This window comes from Platichthys flesus, chromosome 14 (assembly GCF_949316205.1).
Source record: "Platichthys flesus chromosome 14, fPlaFle2.1, whole genome shotgun sequence".
In the NCBI taxonomy this organism is placed as follows: Eukaryota; Metazoa; Chordata; class Actinopteri; order Pleuronectiformes; family Pleuronectidae; genus Platichthys; species Platichthys flesus.
The window spans coordinates 3,792,438-3,815,097 of NC_084958.1; the positions used below are offsets into that span (position 1 = coordinate 3,792,438).

Sequence of the window (22,660 nt, forward strand, 5' to 3'; positions counted from 1 at the left end):
ATTTATATATTTTTTGCAATGATGCAAAACGAAACAGATTTATAAACACCAAGTTGAACTATTTTCAATATGGCTTTAATGGCCATATCTTTGGCACTCATCTATAGTATATAGTTTATTAACAATGATTTTGTTGTAGTTTTCTGCTGCACTGTAATATGTAAGTCAAAGTTATTGAATTATAAGAGACAATTTTAAACATGTTTTCTTTGTTTACAGTGTTAATATTGTTGTTTAATTCCCCCCCACAACACACACATTTTAATTGCCAAATACATTAGTTATTGTGAATCATGTTTGACTGATCTGCCACATAAAAATAAAAAAAGAATGACACAAAAACCCTTGAAGTGAAAGGTAAGAGGTAAATGTAAAGTAAAAGTAAAGTAAAAGTAAAGGTATTTATATGCTGAACATCATATTTACAACATCTATTTAAGTTATCCTATCACCATTATTAGAATACATTCAGACAGTTTTTGCGGTCTGTTCTTTAATTTAGGATGCTTCTCTTGCTTTTGTTGAGCAACATGTGGTTTCTTTATCAGGAGCTCACTTGAGGGATGTGGAGAAAGGAGTTCCTCCCTTGGTCTATTTAAAGGTTCCATTGTGGTCCTCTGGCTGCTTGAGGATACCTATGATAAATCACAGCACTGCATGGAACTCCAAATATGGCCTCGTCAGGAGACCAGCCCTGTCACTGATAAGACATTAACCCGCTGATTTCTATATTACTCTCTGCCAATCATTAACCCCCTCCCTTCTTGAACCCCTAACCAAACTCAGACACAATAACATTCCTGGACCCTGAAATGCCCCTCCATATTTGGCAGTGGGTCTTTGTCTATAAAGACAACTCGTGGTGAAACCCCATAGGTCACCATTCTATCTAAAGGTAAGTTGAGAGAACAATGGCTCACAGATCATCTATCGTACTCTCATTGCAAACTTCTGGTCTCATCGGCTTCTTTTTTTTGCCCTCAGGACCATTACACATCACTACTCTCAGTCGGCATTTGTAAGGTAAGAGAATCTGTAAAACGAAAATGGTTTTGATTTAAATACAGTTCATTTCATGAAGTTGAAAAATAGATAAAACACAACTAAGTTATATCATAAATGAACAATAATATATGTGGCTCTATGGCGATATATAAATCACACAATTAATGCCTTTTTATGCTACATATGTACAGTAAGTGTCATTATATTCCTGTAGACAAAGTGAAAAATGGGGGACGCTGTGATGAGAGAGTTTGGGGCAGCAGCTCCATACCTGAGGAAGTCAGACAGGGAGCGTCTAGAAGCCCAGACTCGTCCCTTTGACATGAAGAAAGAGTGCTTTGTTCCTGATACTGATGAGGAGTATGTGAAGGCTTCCGTCACCAGTCGTGAGGGTGACAAAGTCACTGCTCAGACTGAGAAAGGGAAGGTCAGTAAACTCATCAGCTGCCCTGGATGTAACAGGTTCTCTTATTAAGAAACAATGTGGCAGAGAAACAAAAGAAGCCAGAGGCACTTCATGACGAGCACTTTGAAAGTAGCTACATTTCCTATGTGTCTTAATACTGATTGTCTCTCTCTCTGCAGACTGTCACTGTGAAGGAGTGTGATGTTCACCCTCAGAACCCGCCGAAGTTCGATAAAATTGAAGACATGGCGATGTTCACCTTCCTCCATGAGCCCGCCGTGCTGTTCAACCTCAAAGAGCGTTACGCAGCATGGATGATCTATGTGAGTTAGACGCTTTGAAAACAACATTTAATGGGTATATTTAGGGATAAATTGAGTGTATCACTTACCTAGTGTTTACAACTCCAGTTTTGTATCAATAAATGACTCTCTCTCTCTCTCTCTTTATTATTATAGACCTACTCTGGGCTTTTCTGTGTGACTGTCAACCCCTACAAGGCGCTGCCAGTCTACAACCAAGACGTGGTTGCTGCCTACAGAGGAAAGAAGAGGGCTGAAGCTCCCCCTCATATCTTCTCCATCTCTGACAATGCCTACCAGTACATGCTCACTGGTAATGTACTTTCAGCGATCATGCGTTCAGACAAAGAAATTTGAAGTGGAAGAAAATTGTAAGAAATTCTAGAATCTAAATTGTTCTATCTTCTCCCTTTCAGACAGAGAAAATCAGTCAATTCTCATCACGTGAGTTATGTTTTCATGACTTTGTGAAAGTGCCATTGAGAGTTTGTATCCTACTGTGATGAATAGCATCCTGAAGCTTTCATGAAATATTTGTTCAGTATTTAGCAACATGTAACTTATCTGCATTTTTGTTGATTAACGAAACTTCAACTTGATGGTTCCAATATGAATTTTGCTGCCCATTTGTAATTTATATGAAACAACAAAATTTGTTTCTCCAGTGGAGAATCTGGTGCTGGGAAGACTGTAAACACCAAGAGAGTCATTCAGTACTTTGCCAGCATTGCAGCTGTAGGTGGGAAGAAAGACGCAGGGTCTGAGAAAAAGGTTTTTATTTTGAATTTACAGAAAATAGAACATTTAAAGGTGCTGTATCTATGTTCTTGTTATGACCACATTGCAGATGTCCACAAGATTCATGATTCAATTCTTTATTGCCACACAACTCTGACAGAATAAAACATAACAAGAAAATTAACGAAAAACATAACCCCCATCCCATAAGAACACAACATACATGTTTGGTTGAAAAATACAGAATAAATAGAGAATAAAAATTTAATAATGTAAAATCCAGTACAATTTTTGAGGCGATGCAAACAATTCTGTCAAGCTGCTTTCTCTGTTGAGCTGTGGAGTTAACAACTCACTGATCAAGCAGAATTGTTCTGATTCTAGTTCTATCCCTTGTTATCATCTGCCTTCGTCAGCACGCTAACCGTCGAGCAGAAGTAGCGTTGCTCAAAAGTTGTACAATAACCTCTTGTATTGTAAAGGCTGAGATTGGTCAAAGCTCTTGGCAACCATCACAGCCACTCTTAGCAACTATCAGCCCCACTTGCAAGAAACCATTTTTGGCATAAGAAAGAATGTACATATAGCACCTTTAATAGTATACTCCATCATTTTCAAAAGTTTTTCATGTATTTTAACAAATATTCCTCTCCTCTACCCTATTAGGGTACTCTGGAAGATCAAATCATCCAGGCTAATCCAGCTTTAGAGGCCTTTGGTAATGCCAAGACTATCAGAAATGACAACTCTTCCAGATTTGTAAGTTCATGTCTCTATTGTTATGAAATAGCAAAACATTGCGCCTCTTCTATTCTAACTTTTATTTCCGTCATAAATTCCAGGGCAAATTTATCCGAATTCACTTTGCTGCCAGTGGAAAACTGGCCTCAGCTGATATTGAGACATGTGAGTATTACATATTTTTTTATTTTACTCTGGTTTGCTCGCATAATGATAGTGATCACCTGGACACACAGTTACAAAATGAAACTATGTTTTACAGATCTGCTGGAAAAGTCCCGTGTCACCTTTCAGCTTAAGGCTGAGAGAGACTATCACATCTTCTATCAGATTCTGTCTCAGAAGAAACCTGAACTGCTTGGTAAATGAAAACAACTGATCTTTGGACCTGTACCAGCTAACACTCAAGGTTTCTGTAAGGTTGGACTCAGCGTTCTGTTTTGCCTTTCAGAGATGTTGCTCATCACCAACAACCCCTATGACTACGGTTTCATCTCCCAAGGAGAAACGACTGTAGCCTCGATAAATGATGCAGATGAGTTGATAGCCACTGATGTGAGTATGCTTCAGTCTTTGTCCAGAGTGCCCACTCCCAAGTATCCTATCGTTTATGATTAACAGTTGTAAAAAAACAATCTATTGATGTTACCCTGGTGTTCTACATGGGCATCTGTTTGTTATGACACTATGAAGCCGTATGTCCTTGATAGTGCTACATGAGAGCAAGAGAAGACTTTAATAGACAGGATTAGATGTCTGATGACAATATGGTTGAATGTGGGTGTGATCAAGGTGGCTCAGCGAGCACATACTATCTTATCCCCCACATATCTCTTGTCAGTCCACTGCATACCCTGATACAATGAAAGATATTCATTGCTCATTCAAGAGATATTAATATAACACCCCCTGCTTTTGAATAAGGATGCCTTCGATGTGCTGGGCTTCACTCAAGAAGAGAAGAATGGCATTTATAAGCTGACTGGGGCTATCATGCACCATGGTAACATGAAGTTCAAGAACAAGCAGCGTGAAGAGCAGGCAGAGGCTGATGGCACTGAGGGTCAGTGAAGCTCTCTGCATCCCTGAAAGATAATAAATGGGATATGCAACATTTTAGGATTTAATAGTTAACTTGTTTTCTCAGATGCTGACAAAGTTGCATATCTGATGGGCCTGAACTCTGCTGACCTCATCAAAGGCCTCTGTCACCCGAGAGTCAAAGTTGGAAATGAGTGGGTCACCAAGGGACAAAATGTCCAGCAGGTAGGAATGAATTGCTGGATCTAGTGTATGATGTCCGTAGAATTGTGATAAATGAAGGACACAACATTTATTGTACAATACTAATCTATATTGTATTTTGTAAAATCTCTCTTGTAGGTGAACTATGCTATCGGTGCATTGTCTAAGTCAGTGTATGAAAAGATGTTTCTGTGGATGGTGGTGAGGATCAACCATTCCTTGGACACCAGGCAGCCTCGTCAGTACTTCATTGGTGTATTGGACATAGCTGGATTTGAAATCTTCGATGTAAGCTTATTTTATAATATGTGTACAGCCTATTTTCTAGAGGCAAATATTTGTTCATTTAATATAAGTAGCAATGGAATGAAAATTAAATTGAGTGTGACTAAATTATACATTGTCGTCATTACAGTACAACACGTTTGAGCAGCTGTGCATCAACTTCACCAATGAAAAACTGCAACAGTTTTTCAACCACCACATGTTTGTGCTGGAGCAGGAAGAGTACAAGAAAGAGGGCATTGAATGGACTTTTATTGATTTTGGTATGGATTTGCAGGCCTGTATTGACCTCATTGAAAAGGTGAGACACCGGGGCTATTAGATGCACAGACATGGATAAAAAAGAAAAACTAAAAAATGATGTGTTCATTCAAACAACTCATATTTGTCTCCTCAGCCAATGGGAATCATGTCCATCCTTGAAGAGGAGTGCATGTTCCCTAAAGCTTCTGATGCCACTTTCAAAGCTAAGCTCTATGACAACCATCTGGGGAAATCTGCCAACTTCCAGAAGCCCAGAGTTGTCAAAGGGAAACCAGAGGCTCATTTTGCCCTGATGCACTATGCAGGAACTGTTGATTATAATATCACCAACTGGCTGGTGAAGAACAAAGATCCCCTGAACGAGACTGTTGTTGGATTGTACCAGAAGTCCAATCTCAAGCTGCTTCCGGTCCTTTTTGCAAATTATACAGGAGTTGATTCAGGTAAAGAAAGAAATTAAATGTACTGTATTATCCTGCTCTGGAAAAGTCAGTCTTTTAAATATTTTTCTTTGTGAGAAAAACAAGCTTGATTACGATGTATTTGTTCTTATGTCAGTTCATATAATCTAATGTCATTGTGTATTCTAATTGTTTATTAGGGGATGGTGGAAAGGGGGGCAAAGGAGGAGGAAGCAAGAAGAAGGGTTCATCCTTCCAAACTGTGTCTTGCTTGCACAGGGTAAGTAAAGAAAAATAAATAGAATAGGTCCTTTGTGTGGAAATCAGTGACAGAGACTCAGTTTTACATTGATTATTGTACATCAAACCTTTGAACTTTTGATCACTTCCACAGGAGAACCTGAACAAGCTGATGACCAACTTGAGGTCTACCCACCCCCACTTTGTACGCTGCATCATCCCCAATGAGACCAAGACTCCTGGGGCCATGGAGAACCCCCTGGTGATGCACCAGCTGCGCTGTAACGGTGTTCTGGAAGGAATCAGGATCTGCAGAAAGGGTTTCCCCAACAGGATCCTCTATGGAGATTTCAAACAGAGGTATTACCTCATTTGTCCTTTTCCCCCCTTGTGTAATTAGAAAACAAGATACAAATTAAAGTATTTTCTGATTGTCAAGATACCGTATCCTGAACCCTGCTGCCATCCCTGAGGGGCAGTTCATTGACAGCAGGAAGGGAGCCGAGAAACTCCTTGGGTCTTTGGATCTAGATCATAATCAATACAAGTTTGGACACACCAAGGTAATCAAAAAAAGAAAAAACAATGCATATAACCTATGCCCAACATAACAGGGAGGCAAGTATAACAATAAAGTCACATCAAGTCACTAAACAAACTAAACCAACAATTACACAGCAATATTCATCATTCTTAGATGTTAGAGTTAATATTAACCAACATAAGTTACCGGTCACACCATACAAAGCCGGTAGCATCATCTGTTGAATATTTACATGATTATACATACTTTTCTTTTAGGTGTTCTTCAAGGCTGGTCTTCTGGGGACACTGGAGGAAATGAGGGATGACCGTTTGTCACTCATTATCACTGGTATCCAATCTAGATCAAGAGGTCTGCTGGCAAGACAGGAATTCCAAAAGATTTATGAAAGGAGGTCAGAGGAATCTTGCATCTGAAATAACTAAAAACCAAGCTAATTGTAATACTTATTCATGATGATTAATCGTGCTTTGCATTAATTGGTAGTAATAACTTTGCTCAATCTTGGACAGAGATGCTCTGTTGGTGATCCAGTGGAATGTCCGATCCTTCATGGGGGTCAAGAATTGGCCCTGGATGAAGCTGTTCTTCAAAATTAAACCTCTGTTGAGATCTGCTGAGGCAGAAAAGGAGATGGCCAACATGAAGGAAGAATTCCTGAAGCTGAAAGAGGCTTATGCAAAGTCTGAAACTCGTAGGAAGGAACTGGAGGAGAAAATGGTTTCCCTTCTCCAAGAGAAGAATGACCTGCAGCTAAATGTCCAGTCTGTAAGTCTAATCACAGGATTTCTGATGATTTAATGTCACAATTTATCTTCACAGTAGCATCAAACATCTGTCTTGTAACTCATCATTTGTTTGTAACTTGTCAGCTTAAAACTTTAATTTCAGGAGCAAGATAATCTTGCAGATGCTGAAGAAAGATGTGAGGGGCTGATAAAACACAAAATCCAGATGGAAGCAAAAGCTAAAGAGCTGACAGAGAGGCTGGAGGACGAGGAAGAGATGAACGCTGAACTGACTGCTAAAAAGAGGAAGCTGGAGGATGAGTGCTCTGAGTTAAAGAAAGACATTGATGACTTAGAGTTAACTCTGGCAAAAGTGGAGAAAGAGAAGCATGCCACTGAGAACAAGGTACCACAAACACTGATAACAATTAAATGACTCTGTCTCCCAAATTTGATCTGTGATGAAGTCCTCGATGAAAATGTCTCCTGGCTAAAGGTGAAGAACCTGGTCGAGGAGATGGCAGCTCTAGATGAGATCATTGCCAAGCTGACCAAGGAAAAGAAAGCCTTACAGGAGGCTCATCAGCAAACACTGGATGACCTGCAGAGTGAAGAGGACAAAGTCAACACTCTGACCAAGGCCAAGGCCAAGCTGGAGCAGCAAGTGGATGATGTAAGAATTTAAACACAAGTTTTCCTTTTTCTTTCAGAGTGTTAGGAAAGATCATTCTGTGTCCAATGCATGTCGAGGGTTACGAGAGAAATGTGACCTTATCTAATGTTACAATCCAGCTCGAAGGTTCTCTGGAACAAGAGAAGAAAGTACGAATGGATCTTGAGAGAGCAAAGCGTAAGCTGGAGGGAGACTTGAAGTTGACCCAGGAGAGTCTAATGGACCTGGAGAATGACAAGCAGCAACTTGAAGAACATATGAAAAAGTAATTATTCTGTTAATACCTGTATTTCCAATGGTTTAATGTGCAATAAGAATACAGTCATAATAATATCGATATACAACTGTTCAAACTTTTACTATTTAAAATTCAACCACAGGAAAGATTTTGAACTCAGCCAGCTGAGTAATAGAATAGAGGACGAGCAGGCCATTGCTATTCAGCTTCAAAAGAAATTGAAAGAGCTTCAGGTAATGTATTACTTACATGTTATTCTCCATGACAGACTAAACAATAACAGTGACTAAAAGAGTCATATTATGCTGGCTCAATAGGCCCGTATTGAAGAGCTTGAGGAAGAGCTTGAGGCAGAGCGAGCTGCCCGAGCCAAGGTGGAGAAACAGAGAGCAGACTTGGCCAGAGAGCTGGAGGAGATCAGTGAGAGGCTGGAGGAGGCCGGTGGAGCAACATCTGTCCAGATTGAGATGAACAAGAAGAGGGAGGCTGAGTTCCTGAAACTACGCAGAGACCTTGAAGAGGCCACTCTGCATCATGAAGCCACTGCTGCATCACTCAGGAAGAAACAAGCTGACAGTGTTGCTGACCTGGGAGAGCAGATAGACAACCTGCAGAGAGTCAAGCAGAAACTGGAGAAGGAGAAGTGTGAGCTCAGACTAGAGCTGGATGACGTGGTGTCAAATATGGAACATATTGTGAAGACAAAGGTTAGATACGTTGTAAAGTAATTTAGAGATATAGTGTATGGTGTCTCTTTATCATCCCTTCTTGATGTGATTTATTTAATCTTAGACAAACCTAGAGAAGACCAGCAGGACAATGGAGGATCAGATGAATGAATACAAATGCAAGTTTGAAGAAGCCCAACGCTGGATCAATGATTTCAATCTGCAAAAAGCTAAGCTCCAAACCGAAAATGGTACTTATGCTTGATTGACTACAATTTAAATTAGTAATATTTTAATAACTGAGACATTCTTTATCAATACTTATACTTAAGAAGGGTTTCTGGTACAATAACATTACACATTTTCCAAAATACTAGGTGAACTCTTAAGGCAACTGGAGGAGAAGGATTCCCTGGTGTCTCAGCTGACGAGAGGAAAAATGTCTTACACCCAACAGGTTGAAGATTTAAAGAGACAACTGGAAGAGGAGACCAAGGTGAAATAAAATGTCATTTCACAGAGCACTGACAGCAGTGAACAGGCATTTATATTTGATGTATATCACAGCGTAACTCCTTCATATGATTTTGTTTCAACAGGCAAAGAGCGCTCTGGCCCATGCAGTGCAGTCCTCCCGTCATGACTGTGACCTGCTAAGGGAGCAGTATGAGGAGGAGCAGGAGGCCAAGGCTGAACTGCAGCGCGGCATGTCCAAGGCCAACTCTGAGGTGGCTCAGTGGAGAACTAAGTACGAAACTGATGCCATCCAGAGGACCGAGGAGCTGGAGGAGGCCAAGTAAGACAGTTTAAGATACAAACTCATAAATTAACCTGTAATTCCTTAAAAGACATTTTACTTCGTCTAGCAGGTCAGCTTTTTGTTTGTGTTATTTTCCTACTAAAATATAAGACGAACAAAAAGTTTGTCTGTTAGATGACTGAGCAGCCAGTAAAAGTGGTAGAATTTATAATAATCTAGCTGTCAAACAGTCACCAGTACAGGTACATTAAATGATTTGCATGATGGATTTCTTAAGGAAAAAGCTGGCTCAGCGTCTGCAGGATGCTGAGGAAGCTGTTGAAGCAGTGAATGCTAAATGTTCCTCTCTGGAGAAGACCAAGCACAGACTGCAGAATGAGATTGAAGATCTCATGGTGGATGTGGAGAGGTCTAATGCTGCTGCTGCTGCTCTGGACAAGAAGCAAAGAAACTTTGACAAGGTAAGTGCTATAGGTATTTGAAAGTCCCGAAATTAATAATTGGTGGAGTAGCCTTCAAACCCTTGGACTGGCAAATTGAATGATTTTGATATTTTTACCTGCCAATTTTTGGTTGTGCTCTGTTTTATCTTCACACACATATTTTGAAGCTGCCCAGCACAAAATTCACATGCGTCTTTCAAGTGTGAAAATTGGCTTTTAAAAAATAAAAAACAATTTAAGTAACTCATTAGAGTTTGTTTTTTTTGCTTCTTAAGTAAAGCTGTATTTTATGTTTTTTCTTCAACATTGTGAGCCAATCAAAACAACTGTACTGTACAAAGCCCAGGTCTGTCATGAGAGCATTTCCAATCATGTACTCCACTAATATGGGACATGTGAATTTACTGATGGTCTTTCTATTTACTCAAGGTCCTGTCTGAATGGAAGCAGAAGTATGAGGAGTCTCAATGTGAACTGGAGAGCTCTCAGAAAGAAGCCAGGTGTCTGAGCACTGAGCTCTTCAAACTGAAGAACTCCTATGAGGAGTCGATTGATCATCTGGAGACCCTGAAGAGAGAGAACAAAAACCTGCAGGGTAAAATCTACTTCTAGGATTGTTGTTCCCGTTGCAGATCAGCTGAATTACCGTTGACGTGTGGTTCATATATGTCAATTGGAATAATTTCGTTTTTTACTATTTTGTCATGTATTACATTTACATTACATAACATGTTGACTATTTCCGAGGTCTATTGAGAAACCAACACAATCTTCAAACACAACTTAAAAAAAAGAAGCTCTAGGATTCAGCTTAATATAAAGCATTGTAGCAACAAAACTAAAGCTGTGCTTTTACTTTGATGACAAATTGCCAAACAGGACATTATTCTATTAATGTTGCTGCCATGGCAGAGATCAGCACCTGTGACTGCCATGTGCAGATCCGCAGACAGACTGCGCTGTCCACTGCCTGCTACAGAGCACTGGTCGCCTGTTTATTCAAATTGTTTTAATATTGTAGGTAGCACGTGTCCAAATTGCATCCAAAGTTAGCACAGCACTTCCTCCAGCAAGGCCAAGTGTGAAGTTGATTAGATGAACAGTTCACAGGATGTGTGTCCCAAATAAAGACAGACAAACAGGCCAACCGAAAGGCATTTTTAGAATTACTAGGCAGATTTATTGTAAAGCCATCTTAACCAAGCTGTCTGACATCCCACAGAGGAGATATCCGACCTCACTGAGCAGCTTGGTGAGGGTGGTAAGACCATCCACGAATTGGAGAAATTGCGGAAACAACTGGAACAGGAGAAGAATGAGATCCAGACTGCCCTTGAGGAAGCTGAGGTACAGGACTTCTTCATTGAGTAATACATTTTACAGTTCAACTGTCTGCTGCTTTTTAAATCTCTCTACACCATCCTGTCCACCAGGCCTCCCTTGAACATGAGGAGGGTAAGATTCTCAGAGCCCAGTTAGAGTTCAATCAAATTAAAGCCGAGATCGAACGCAAACTAGCTGAGAAAGACGAGGAGATGGAACAGAGCAAGAGGAACCTGCAGAGGACCATTGACACCCTGCAGAGCTCTCTTGAAGCTGAGTGTCGCAGTAGGAATGAGGCCATGCGTCTGAAGAAGAAGATGGAGGGAGACCTCAATGAGATGGAAATCCAGCTCAGCCAGGCCAACAGGCAGGCAGCTGAGGCCCAGAAGCAACTCAAATCTGTTCATGCACATTTGAAGGTAAACTAGGGAAGAAAAGGTTACATTTCTTAAGATATTTCAAATTCAAACTGGATATACCTTAATGTGATTGATGTCATCCAATTTAGGATTGCCAAATTCAGCTGAACGAGTCTGTTCGGGCCAATGATGATCTTAAAGAGAACATTGCCATTGTTGAGAGACGCAACAACCTGCTTCAGGCTGAACTGGAGGAACTCAGGGCTGCACTGGAGCAAACTGAGAGAAGCCGTAAACTCGCTGAGCAAGAGCTGCTGGATGTTAGTGAGAGGGTGCAGCTACTGCACTCACAGGTAAGACTTCATTTATTGCACTTATCTCAATTGATTCCCTGATTTCTTTAAATGAATTAAACACACAAAAGTATAATTGTTTTCTATTGGGTTGTTTTGGACTTTTTCTCATACCTCAAATATATATAGAACACTGGCCTGATAAACCAGAAGAAGAAGCTGGAGGCCGATACTTCCCAGCTTCAAACTGAAGTGGAGGAAGCAGTGCAGGAGTGCAGAAATGCAGAGGAAAAGGCCAAAAAGGCCATTACTGATGCAGCCATGATGGCAGAGGAGCTGAAGAAAGAGCAGGACACCAGCTCTCACCTGGAGCGTATGAAGAAGAACATGGAGCAAACCATCAAAGACCTGCAGCACCGTCTGGATGAAGCTGAACAGATCGCCATGAAGGGAGGCAAGAAGCAGGTGCAGAAGCTCGAGGCCAGGGTAAGAGGAATTTTCAAGGACATACTTACCACACATTTCCATAATTACACCTGTTTGGTTAGGGTTAACACACTTCCTGAGGACTTTGGGTGGGTCTTTCCCATCTCCCTTCCCCATTGTTAATGTCAATCAATTAAACACCTCACTTGGTGAAATTGCTCATTATCCTGCTGGAAGTAACTATTAGAAGATGTTAACTTTGGCCTTAATAGGATGAGCAGGGGCAACTTCAATCCTCAGAGTCAGTGACATTCAAACCATAAATGGTCTATACCTATATTAAAATATTACCCACACCATTGATGCCCAGTGAGCTTGTGTCCCCTGAACATCTTGGCTGACAGGAATGGGATCTGACATAGTATCTGCTGTTGTAGACTAGCCATTTCAATGTTGGATTTTATTAGTTTGAAGATTATATTATGTCCACCACAGTTGTAAAGTTGTAAAGCTCAAATCGGTCCAGTTGTCCATTCTCCTCTGACCTGTCCCATCAGCGGGATTTTATCCACAGAAGTGCCACTTAATGGACAATGATTTATTTACTAACTCCTTCCTTGGGCGGCTGTGGCTGAGGGGTAGAGTGGTCGTCCTCCAACCTGAAGGTCGGCGGTTCGATCCCCAGTCTGAACCATCTGGATGCCGAAGTGTCCTTGGGCAAGATGCTGAACCCTGAATGGGTTCAGCATCTTGTATAACAAAAGTGCTGCAAGTAGATGCACTGTATGAATGTGTGTGTGAATGGGTGAATGTGAAACTGTAGTGTAAAGCGCTTTGAGTTGTCATCAAGACTAGAAAAGCGCTATATAAATACAAATCCATTTACCATCCATTTACCATTAGAAAAACTCAGTTGTGTATGAGAGTCTCAGGGGATTTAGCCTCTTCAGACAGTAACCAGCCTGTTTAAAATGTCATGTCACAGTCAAAATTCACTTAGATACAACATTTGTATTCGTTATGATGTTTAATGTGAACATTTACTGAAGCTCCTGATCTTTATCTACAAAATTGTATGCAGTGGGCTGATGTCACTTGATTGGCTGACTGGATAATTGCATGAGAAAGCAGGTGCACAGATGTTCATGGAAAGGCAGTCTATTTGCTGCACTCAAATAATTGCTATAACAACAGCACTGCAATGCACATCCAGCAAACTTTGAACAACATTATAATGCTATCACAGTTTTAAATCTGGGTACAAATGTGTCTCTGTCGATTCCTTTTATACATTTAAATTCTGGTTGAATATACAGCAGCTGTATTGCAGCTTTGAGTTGAGCTACTTGTGAATCAATGAATTTCCAAATCGATGTTTTGATGTTTTCAGGTGAGGGACCTGGAGAATGAGGTGGAGTCAGAGCAGAAAAAGAGCAGCGAAGCTGTTAAGGGTATGCGTAAATATGAAAGACGTATCAAAGAGCTCACATACCAGGTCAGTTTTTGTTTACACATGTCACAAAGTAATACATGTAAACCAACATAGTAAAGCACTGTAACTAGGATGGTAGTGATCCTCCTTTCTCCTATTCCCTTGATTCATCCAGACTGAGGAAGACCGCAAGAATGTTGCGCGGCTGCAGGATCTGGTCGACAAACTGCAGCTGAAAGTCAAAGCTTACAAGAGATGTTCTGAGGAGGCTGTAAGTGGGCGCTGGAAAAGTTCTCTCTCATTAACCCTGTGTGCTCAGCATCACTGTTACAGTCCATAGCCTGTTTATATATATTTTGATAAATCTATTTGTAGATGCTAAAATAATTGTGAATACACAAGGAATTTCTGACAGGAAACATTTCAGCTTCCACTGTGGCTTGTTAAACCAATGCTGTTAAAATATATTTTTTTATTTCTATATGTCGCTCTTTACCCTTTGAGTTGATGACAGAAGTCCATCCCTTCTTGTAGTTGTATCATGTCGTGCTCTTCTTTTTTTTTTAATCTTGTAGGAGGAGCAGGCCAACACTCATCTGACCAAGTTCCGCAAACTGCAGCATGAGCTGGATGAGGCCGAAGAGCGAGCTGACATCGCTGAGTCGCAGGTCAACAAGCTGCGCGTCAAGAGCCGCGACGTGGGTTCAAAGGTAAGAAGCTCCTCTATTCTCCTCTATCCAACACTGTACATATAGAGAACCATCCTGCCTCCTTTAAAATACAATGTGAAGTTTTTTTTATTATGTATCAATGATAGAACTATTCATCTTTTTTATTGTGAGTAAATAAATCAAACCAGGCTTTGTACAAATCGATTTTATTATGGGTGTTGTGTGGATGAAATGTTTTAGTCTACTCTAGTAAGCTAGCGGGGCTATAGTCTTTTGTCACAGGGGAGGCATCATGATAACTTTAGTGTTTCGTTAGTGACCTGAATAAGATCCAAGAGAGAAATGAATGCAAAGAATATGTCCTCGAATTATTCATGGGGACCCCCTTAGCCCAATGACACAAGACACCTTCAATTTTTACTAATTTCATCCGACAGATTTTGTTGTTAAAGCAGTAACAGCATATTTATCTAATCATATCAATGTTAACAAAATAATACTTCCAAATAAAGATATCATACAAAGCTTTGAATGATCGATGATCTTGATTTTGTATATATACAGTATGTTCCCCTTGGGAGCTGTCCACAAGAGTATACAATTATTGGCTATCAATAGCTCTCATGGACACATAGCTGCATTTTTGTCAAGTATCTATTTAAAAGATGAATCTCTTTTTAAACAAAATGCAGACTTATAATCATCTCTTTCATTCACAAATTAAACAAACAAACAAAAACAAATGTCTTTGACTTGAAACACTAAAAATTTGCTTGGCTATTCAGCTTTCATATACATTTTTTATGCATGATATAATCTTAGCTTTTCTCTAAATACATTTAGTCCTACACTGTTTAAATTTTTACAATTCTACAAATTCAAATTCCAAAATGTAGTTGTGGTTTATTAAACCACTTATTTTACTCATTGATACCTTGTTTGTCTTCTGTGTATAATCCATATCTTTGTCTATTCTCTTTTCATTCTTCATCACAGAAAGGGCTGGATGAGGAGTAAAACCCACTGATGGCCACCTACGAGCATCGAGATCTGTTGTGCTGTAGTCCCCTTTGTCTCCAAAGTAACTGTAGAATAAAGAAAAGTGCATTTCAATTTCTGAAGACTCCTCATTTATTTCAAACAGAAATAATAAATGCTCCATATAGTACAGAAGAGACAGAAAGTAAAGCCCTGTCACATAATGCATAGTGAAGGGGCTTTATTGCCCTTCAGGTATAAAGCTAGTAATGACACAATGTTTTTCAAAAAATCTAGTTTTATGCCTTTTTCTGCAAGGTCTGAATATTAACTTTTTGACATTTTGAACAAAATTGCAATAGTTTTTTTCATTATTACGTTTTATCAATTAGATAAGTAAGAAAAATATATCAACCAATCAATCAGATGTATTTGTATAGCCCATATTCACAAAAAACTATTTTCTTGTGTGACATCCTCTGCCCTTAACACTCAACAAGAGTAAGAAAAAAAATACATATATATATATATATATATATATATATATATATATATATATATATATATACAGACACACACACAGGCCTTATATCTAACTAACTTGTTTACTTTGAATGAGAGTTGCAGTCACATATTGATGGAAGCGCTGCTGGGGTTAAGTGGGAGACTCCTACCCCCCTGTGCTGACAATCTGAACTGCTGAAAGTATTGAGTAGTGTTGTCAGCACATGGTCTACACTGCATATAAAAGGATATCAAAATCTAACCTTATGTTGCAATATGTGCTATTAATAATTGTTTTTTTGCCAAATGTTCTGGGATGTCATAATAGTGTGAGTGACATGAAGTCTGCGAGGGCAGTAATTTACACTGCACAAAACTGCTAAATTTCTTGAAAAAAGTGTGTCACTTGTTTTTAAAAATTATTTAACACAATCGAAACTCAACTGCATACATCATATCACCCATTTTTTCTCTCAAGTCTTCAAAATATATAAAAAGCTTCATTGTTTAAATAGATATTTGTTCATCAAAACACTACATATCTACATAATCTAAGTCTACGAATCTCTATTATCAAAAAGAAGAGTTTCCAAAAACCACTCATCTGCTCTGCTTATCAATCAAATTTCAATCAAATTGTATTTGTATAGCCCATTTTAACAATTCAAAATTGTTCTCATAGGACATAAGCTGTAAAAGAGGAACAGTTAAATTCTTGTGTGAAATGTAAATCTATAAAGATCTATGGAAACCAAGAATGTGATGTCTATCTATGGGTAAATTTACCTTTTTTGCTTATATGGCGACGCCTGCGAGCTAGTTCTGGCAGGCAACTCGAGCTGCGCTGCGCCAATCACGTGACATACATCAGGTGACATACATCAGGTGACATACATCAGGTGACATACATCATGTGACATACCTCAATCTCCACAACCATCTATAATACACACCCACCTTATCAGGTGGTCTATTTAACCAGAGAGACATTTCCTATCAACCCCTCTTGCTCGCACTGCTGCTGCAGTAATGCTACCTGTTGCTTCAGTCCCTCCACCACCCCAGCATCCACCTGTAGGCCCAGCATCCACCTGTAGGCTCCAACGGGGGGTTACAAGTATTTGCTCATCACTCCCATCATTCCTGTGTAATCATATGGGGGAGTGATTAAGTTGGAGCCTAGACGCCAAACACTAAATCTGTTGTAATAAATATATTACATGATCAAACGTGAGTTGTCTGACAGAACTAAACATTCACTCAGCATTTTAGATTTCACTAAGCAACTAACTATAGGAAACACATTTCTCCTCCTCCTCTGTTACATCATATTTTAGTAGTAATAGTATTGCATTAAACATCCGGTTGAAAAACATGGGGGAGGTTTTGATTCACTAACATTGTGCTGGATTGAATTCTTGGACAATTCTTGAATATTATTGTATATCAAATTTTTTTATTCTCACGCATCCAATTCAGAGCAAGTACAGTTAAAATAAACATTATTAGTTACATTATTAAAAACAGTTAGTTTTCATTAATTTAGAATAAGAACAGTTAGAATTCATTATTGACATTCAGTTAAACAGTGTGCTCGGGTAAACGTGCAATATCAATAACTTTGTAATACATTCAAATACACTAAATTAAATCAGCTGATACAAAATGCAATATCCACAAATAAAAAGCAGTAACAATAAACTGAATTCACAACATCTAAAATCTGAAATTTCAAAGTTTTACGAAATCAGTGACAGACTTACCGCACAGCTTTGCAGCAGTAGAACAAAGACGGACGGATTCACAACGTCTTGCACCGTCAGAAGGAGCAAAGTGAGCTTGACTCTGTCTAACACCCAAACACTGACCTTTATCTCACACACCGCTGTCCTTCAAAGGTTTAAGGTATCTGTAGGGACATTATAAAATTATAAATAAAGGGCATACCGTATTTCTTCAGCATCCCCTTTCTAATACTAACAAAACTATCAAAGCCATACAATTTTTCTTTGAGATCATCACTTCAATATTGTTATCTTTGTGTTAGGCTGCTCTGTGTTAATGTCTTAACATTCAGGCCCCTGATGTTTTTGGAAAAGCTTTAAGATGAAATGGCCAACACCACCAACAATATAACATATCATATCAAGGTTTCCTTTCCACTCAAGAGCTTAGCTGTCAAATACCGGCCTCACCTTATGGAGTGTGGCTGTGAGTCAGTGTGTGAGGAGGAGATGAAAGCCAGGAAGGCCACACAGCACAGATGAAGATTTCCACAGGGGTTTAGACAGCTGAGAATGAGAATGAGTTCAACAATGTCAAAGCAAATTCTGAGTGAGGTCAACTGGAACATTGCTCAGCACCAGAGTTCTTTTTTCATTTTACAGAAGAAAACATACAAAACAAAGACTGCTATAATTATTAAAATGGACCAACAGGTTCAGTCAATGTGTCTCTGTATCATGGACTCAAACCACTAGGAGGCAACAGAAGGAACATATTATTTGAAGAGGGAATACAACTTTAATAATGATGAAACTTAAAAATAAGGGCATGTTTCTATGTATACTGCACCTGTTACCCTTCTTTCATCACAATATCACATTGTTGTGCCAGAACAGCGGCCTCAAATACTGCCTGCCCTTCTACATCTGAGAGATAAAATCCAGACAAGAATTTAACAGGATTATCTTTGTCCTCGAGGCCAAAGGAAAGTGACTAATGCCACAAGGGCAGCATGAGACAAAGGGGGTAGACCTAGAGAGAACAGTGGTGAGTGACAATTCAAAGTCCTTGAACTTAACTCTCACTTGACAACAGCTGTGACACTTTATGACCCCCCTGACCACCACTTAACATGAGTAGCCCTCAGTGAACTTTATCTTTATCTTCAGCAGTTCTCAAAATATTGTTTGAAAGTGAAATAGAGTCATGGAGTTATTCGTCTGCCTTTTGTTTTGGATTTCACATGAAGAATCAACTGCGTCTGTTACTGTGGGAGGAAGCACCATCACTCTTTGACATCACATTTAAAGGTATAGAATTTAGTGAAATCTAGTGGTGAAGATGCATGTTGCAGCCTCTTCTATAACCTCCTCTTCCAAACATGACAGACAACCTGTGGTAGCCTTAAGATTTCATATAAACTCAAAGGTGTTTAGTTTCTCCAGTCTTAACTACTGAAATAACTTGGCTGCCTCCGTAATGAGGACCTGATCCAGATGTAAATATAAAAGAAAAAAATGATTATGATTTCAACATTTTTGCTATCAAAGTTTTAACCTGCCAGGTAACTAAGCACAGCTCTGATCATCTTTCCTAAATCACAATACAAAGTGTGAGCATAATGGCTCATGTTATTTCCATCAGATCATTGCACTCATCATTAAGAACCCCAAAAAAAACTTGATTTTATACCGCAGGGCAATGCTTGCAAAGTTGCATTATTTAAGTTTAAGATTTAAATGGCCTTTCAAAGAAAGAGAGACTCTAATGTGTGAAATACCAAATCAAATTTCATTTCAAGAATAAGATACCTATTTAAAGCCCTTTGCTCATAAACATTTACATTCAATGATGTTATTATTTAAATAAAAAAAATGTGAGACATTTGATATCAGCCTGTCCCTGATCCCCACCTCGTGCCCTCCCCTTGCTTGGCAACATGTGTTGTCCTCTCTGTGTTTACCACAAGGTGGGAGCAACAAATAGCAACAGTGCATCCTGCCCAATTTGGAGGAAGCTGTCTAATGTTTTCTCAAGATTTCATCCCATATTTGGTGGATAAACAGCCCTTAAAAAAACAGAGGGAGAGCAGCTGTCAGCAGCTGATCACTACTCTTGATTAAAGGATTAGAGTCAAAGGTGAGCAAACATTAATATTGATGTGTGGGATCAAACTCTGGCACTTTTAACCTTTTTGTATAATGTAAACATATGTCTTTTGTTATTGTTTTTTGGTGAAAGGTTTGAGTGATATCATGTTCTTTGCTGATGGAAATAAATGATGATTTGACGGAAGCAGTAATAGAATGATGCGTTGAATAGTGAGACCAACAGTGTTACTGGTCTGCTTTATAATTTCTCTCTGCTTAAATAGACTGCCTAATAAGGTGGGTGTCGATTATAGATGGTTGTGGAGAGTGAGGTCTGTCACATGGTGTATGTCACATGAGTGGAGCAGCGCAGCTCCAGTTGGCTGCCGGAACTAGCTCGTAGGCGTTGCTCCAGTTACTGACAAACATTTTTGATATTTCACATCACATTAAATAGTACTGAAAGGTTCTTTTATCTACACTACAAAGGTACCTTATTTTGATCCAAAGTGCTATTCCTGAGGGACAGTTCATCGGTAACAAGAAAGCTTAGAGAGTCTTTATGGCTCCTTGGATATAGACCACAAACAATACCAACTGGAGCACACCAAGTTCAGGAAAGTTTTTGGGGAAATATATTTTGAAATATAGATCTGAATGCTAAAGGACTGTGTTTGTGGTTCTCTGCTGCAATTATCTAATCCATACTTAGTCCTAATATTTCATTCAAAGTCCAGCAGTCAATGTGATTCATCCATCATGCATTTTGTGAGTGCTACTACTGATCTTATTTGTTTGTAAATATCAGGTCTTCTTCCAAGCTGGAAGGAGATGACCTTTTGATATTATGTATTGTATGTATTGTATGTATTATATATTTTGTTTCAGAATGGACATGGGGACGTTTGAAGTTCCTTCTAATATGATCATTTCTGAGGCACTTGTTTTGTGTAATGGTGTCTCCCTAAGCATGTTTTTAACGTTTCTCGAGTGAAGTAGTTCATATTCATTCAGTGCAAAACTTGACTTACTACATAAACTAAAGAAATAAATATATTCCCATTTGAATTCAACTGATAAATACACTAAATATAATAACAATAAATAAATAATAATTAAATTAAACTCAAAATAAAAAGAACAAATGTTTTTTAGTTCCAAGAGTATTTTGAATGAAATAAGACCAATTAGTGTCAATTAATTAAAAGAATGCAAATTAATGTGTGTATTGTCTGATTTTCTCAACTTTTTTTCTTGAAATTACATTTTTAAATAAAAAGTTGAAAGAAATGTATACAAAATAAAATGTCTAACCAGCTGAAGACAGTGTAATATGCTTTCTAAAGTGGTATTGTTGCTAAAAACGACATGAACATACGTGATTAAATTAGTTATCATAAGTCAAGTGAGTCTTTTTAGTGTTTCAACCTCACGTTGGATCAACAGAGGGCACTGACACATCCTATTTCCGTTTGGTAAAACACAGACCACACCTATCATGCTTACATCAAGTTTTTAACGTTTATTTGAAGATATAAAGTGCAGAGATTTTTTGATTAAACATACTCCAAAATAAACACAATTGTTGAATTTCTCAAAATTAACTCGATAAGATAAGTACGGTTTGGGGGTGACTGAAAATGAAATCACATTGAAATAGAATTTAGAAGCCTCCTCACAAATCATGTATAGGAGTAATGTCTTGTCATAGTGCATTACAATCCAATTAGATAATTATTTTTCATAATTGATTGGGGAAGCCAGCATTTGCAATTATTAATGCATTCAGAATAGTTGTGATACATTTTTTGACAGAAGTCTAAACACTTCACCTATGATGATACCTATAACATAATAAAACAAGAACCTCACTAATAATAAATCTTGCATCCCCTGTCGTGTTATTGTCATGTATGGTAGCAGCACCTGAAACGTAGCCTTCTACCCATTTAAAAAGTTGTTGTATTTCAACAGAAATATGGGCTTCATTGGGCATTCACTTTTTTTTTTCATTGGGCATTCACCTTTTTACATAAATGTCCAATTTAAAAAAATGTATACAACTAATATAAAAGTCACCCACCTTCATATCAGTTGTGGAGGTCACATTTCTATAACAAATAGTAACATGCAAAGCCAGATGATGGAGGGCCATTTGGAACACAGAATTAAGACAGATGTCTTCAGCAGATAATCTCGACTCTTAGAGAGACCTAATGAATTCAAGCAACATAATTGCATCAGTTAAAACAGGATATTGATATTATCATATACAATGGCAAAAATAAATATCCAAACCTTTAGAAATCAAAGTTTTCCAAAAGATTAGAGGTATTGTTAAAAAAATAGACAGTAACTTTAAATGGTCAACAGTACCTTTCTATCATTTTGCCATGTCCTGATCATTGCCTCATCAGAAGATAAGAGATATGAGTCCACAAAGAGGTCCATAGTCTGAATGAGTGGAGAGAAGACGTGGCAAGAGACCACTCAACTCCTGTAAGCCTCTGCCAAAATTCAACAGCACCTTAGAAGTGGCTTTTTCCAAGAACAAGGGAACAGATGCTAACAATAGCTTTGATGGCTCCAGTTTCAAACTTAAGTGAGGCAAGGTGCCTCACACTTTCCCTTGTGCTTACATGTGATTGTAAAAGTCCAATACACATGGCCTGTAGACAGCTGAGAATGAGACTCTTAATGGACGGCCAAGTGCTCCGCTAGATCCTGGAATAGACTGAGGTATAAGAAAAGTAGATGAGAATTCTAGTATGGGTGCAAGCAGGAACAAGGCCTTGTGGGATGAGATGTGATCGAAAGTAGAAGATAGTTGGGGTCAAGGTCATATAAATGGCACAACAGTTTATGGGATTCAATTTGGGGCAGAATGTTCCAAGTTTGCTTAAATTCTCTGTCAGACCAAGAAAATCCTATTACATGTTTCAGAAAGCTACTGGATGCCATTCTCCTTGGTAACTAATTCATTGTCATTCACAGTATGTTAGAGGAGTTAAGTGAAGTTATTAGCGTTTTGAGTAATTGGCTTATTCTGGTTATAGTATCAGACATTGTACAGTATATACAATACAGACTGTTATGGGCTTATCACCTGTCGCTGCTGGTCACTGAAAAAATAAAAACCTATCCTGACCATCCACGTAAGCAGCTGTCCCCTATGGCT

General features: G+C 38.8%; 1 protein-coding gene and 1 long non-coding RNA gene across 2 annotated transcripts; one reads left to right on the forward strand and one right to left on the reverse strand.

Moving 5' to 3' along the window:
- The first annotated feature begins 868 nt into the window (after window positions 1-868).
- On the forward strand, window positions 869-15,298 carry LOC133969052 (myosin-7). The gene is made up of 38 exons (XM_062405380.1): window positions 869-1,023; window positions 1,220-1,432; window positions 1,591-1,734; window positions 1,870-2,026; window positions 2,130-2,157; window positions 2,379-2,484; window positions 3,118-3,210; window positions 3,294-3,357; window positions 3,455-3,553; window positions 3,644-3,747; window positions 4,117-4,255; window positions 4,340-4,458; window positions 4,576-4,725; window positions 4,853-5,023; window positions 5,120-5,429; window positions 5,588-5,667; window positions 5,782-5,987; window positions 6,067-6,190; window positions 6,429-6,565; window positions 6,684-6,939; window positions 7,063-7,305; window positions 7,396-7,572; window positions 7,692-7,837; window positions 7,953-8,043; window positions 8,128-8,517; window positions 8,603-8,729; window positions 8,856-8,974; window positions 9,078-9,274; window positions 9,516-9,699; window positions 10,111-10,276; window positions 10,904-11,028; window positions 11,115-11,423; window positions 11,513-11,716; window positions 11,846-12,142; window positions 13,473-13,577; window positions 13,690-13,785; window positions 14,090-14,224; window positions 15,182-15,298. The coding sequence occupies exons 2-38, from the start codon at window positions 1,232-1,234 to the stop codon at window positions 15,200-15,202; spliced, it is 5,820 nt and encodes a 1,939-aa protein (XP_062261364.1). The 5' UTR covers window positions 869-1,023; window positions 1,220-1,231; the 3' UTR covers window positions 15,203-15,298.
- Window positions 14,218-22,070, reverse strand: LOC133969055 (uncharacterized). Its single transcript, XR_009924161.1, has 6 exons — window positions 21,859-22,070; window positions 21,566-21,695; window positions 17,863-17,958; window positions 17,431-17,576; window positions 16,704-16,810; window positions 14,218-15,270 (listed from the first exon to the last, which is right to left on the reverse strand). It is a non-coding gene; the product is annotated as an uncharacterized LOC133969055 (long non-coding RNA).
- Window positions 22,071-22,660: the final 590 nt, after the last annotated feature.

Bases quoted from the DNA above. Each gene is read 5' to 3' on its own strand.
- LOC133969052 (XM_062405380.1), top strand. From the start codon at position 1,232: ATGGGGGACGCTGTGATGAGAGAGTTTGGGGCAGCAGCTCCATACCTG. The intron at 3,554-3,643 runs GTAAATGAAAAC...TTTGCCTTTCAG, and splicing joins GAAGAAACCTGAACTGCTTG to AGATGTTGCTCATCACCAAC. The intron at 3,748-4,116 runs GTGAGTATGCTT...CTTTTGAATAAG, and splicing joins ATGAGTTGATAGCCACTGAT to GATGCCTTCGATGTGCTGGG.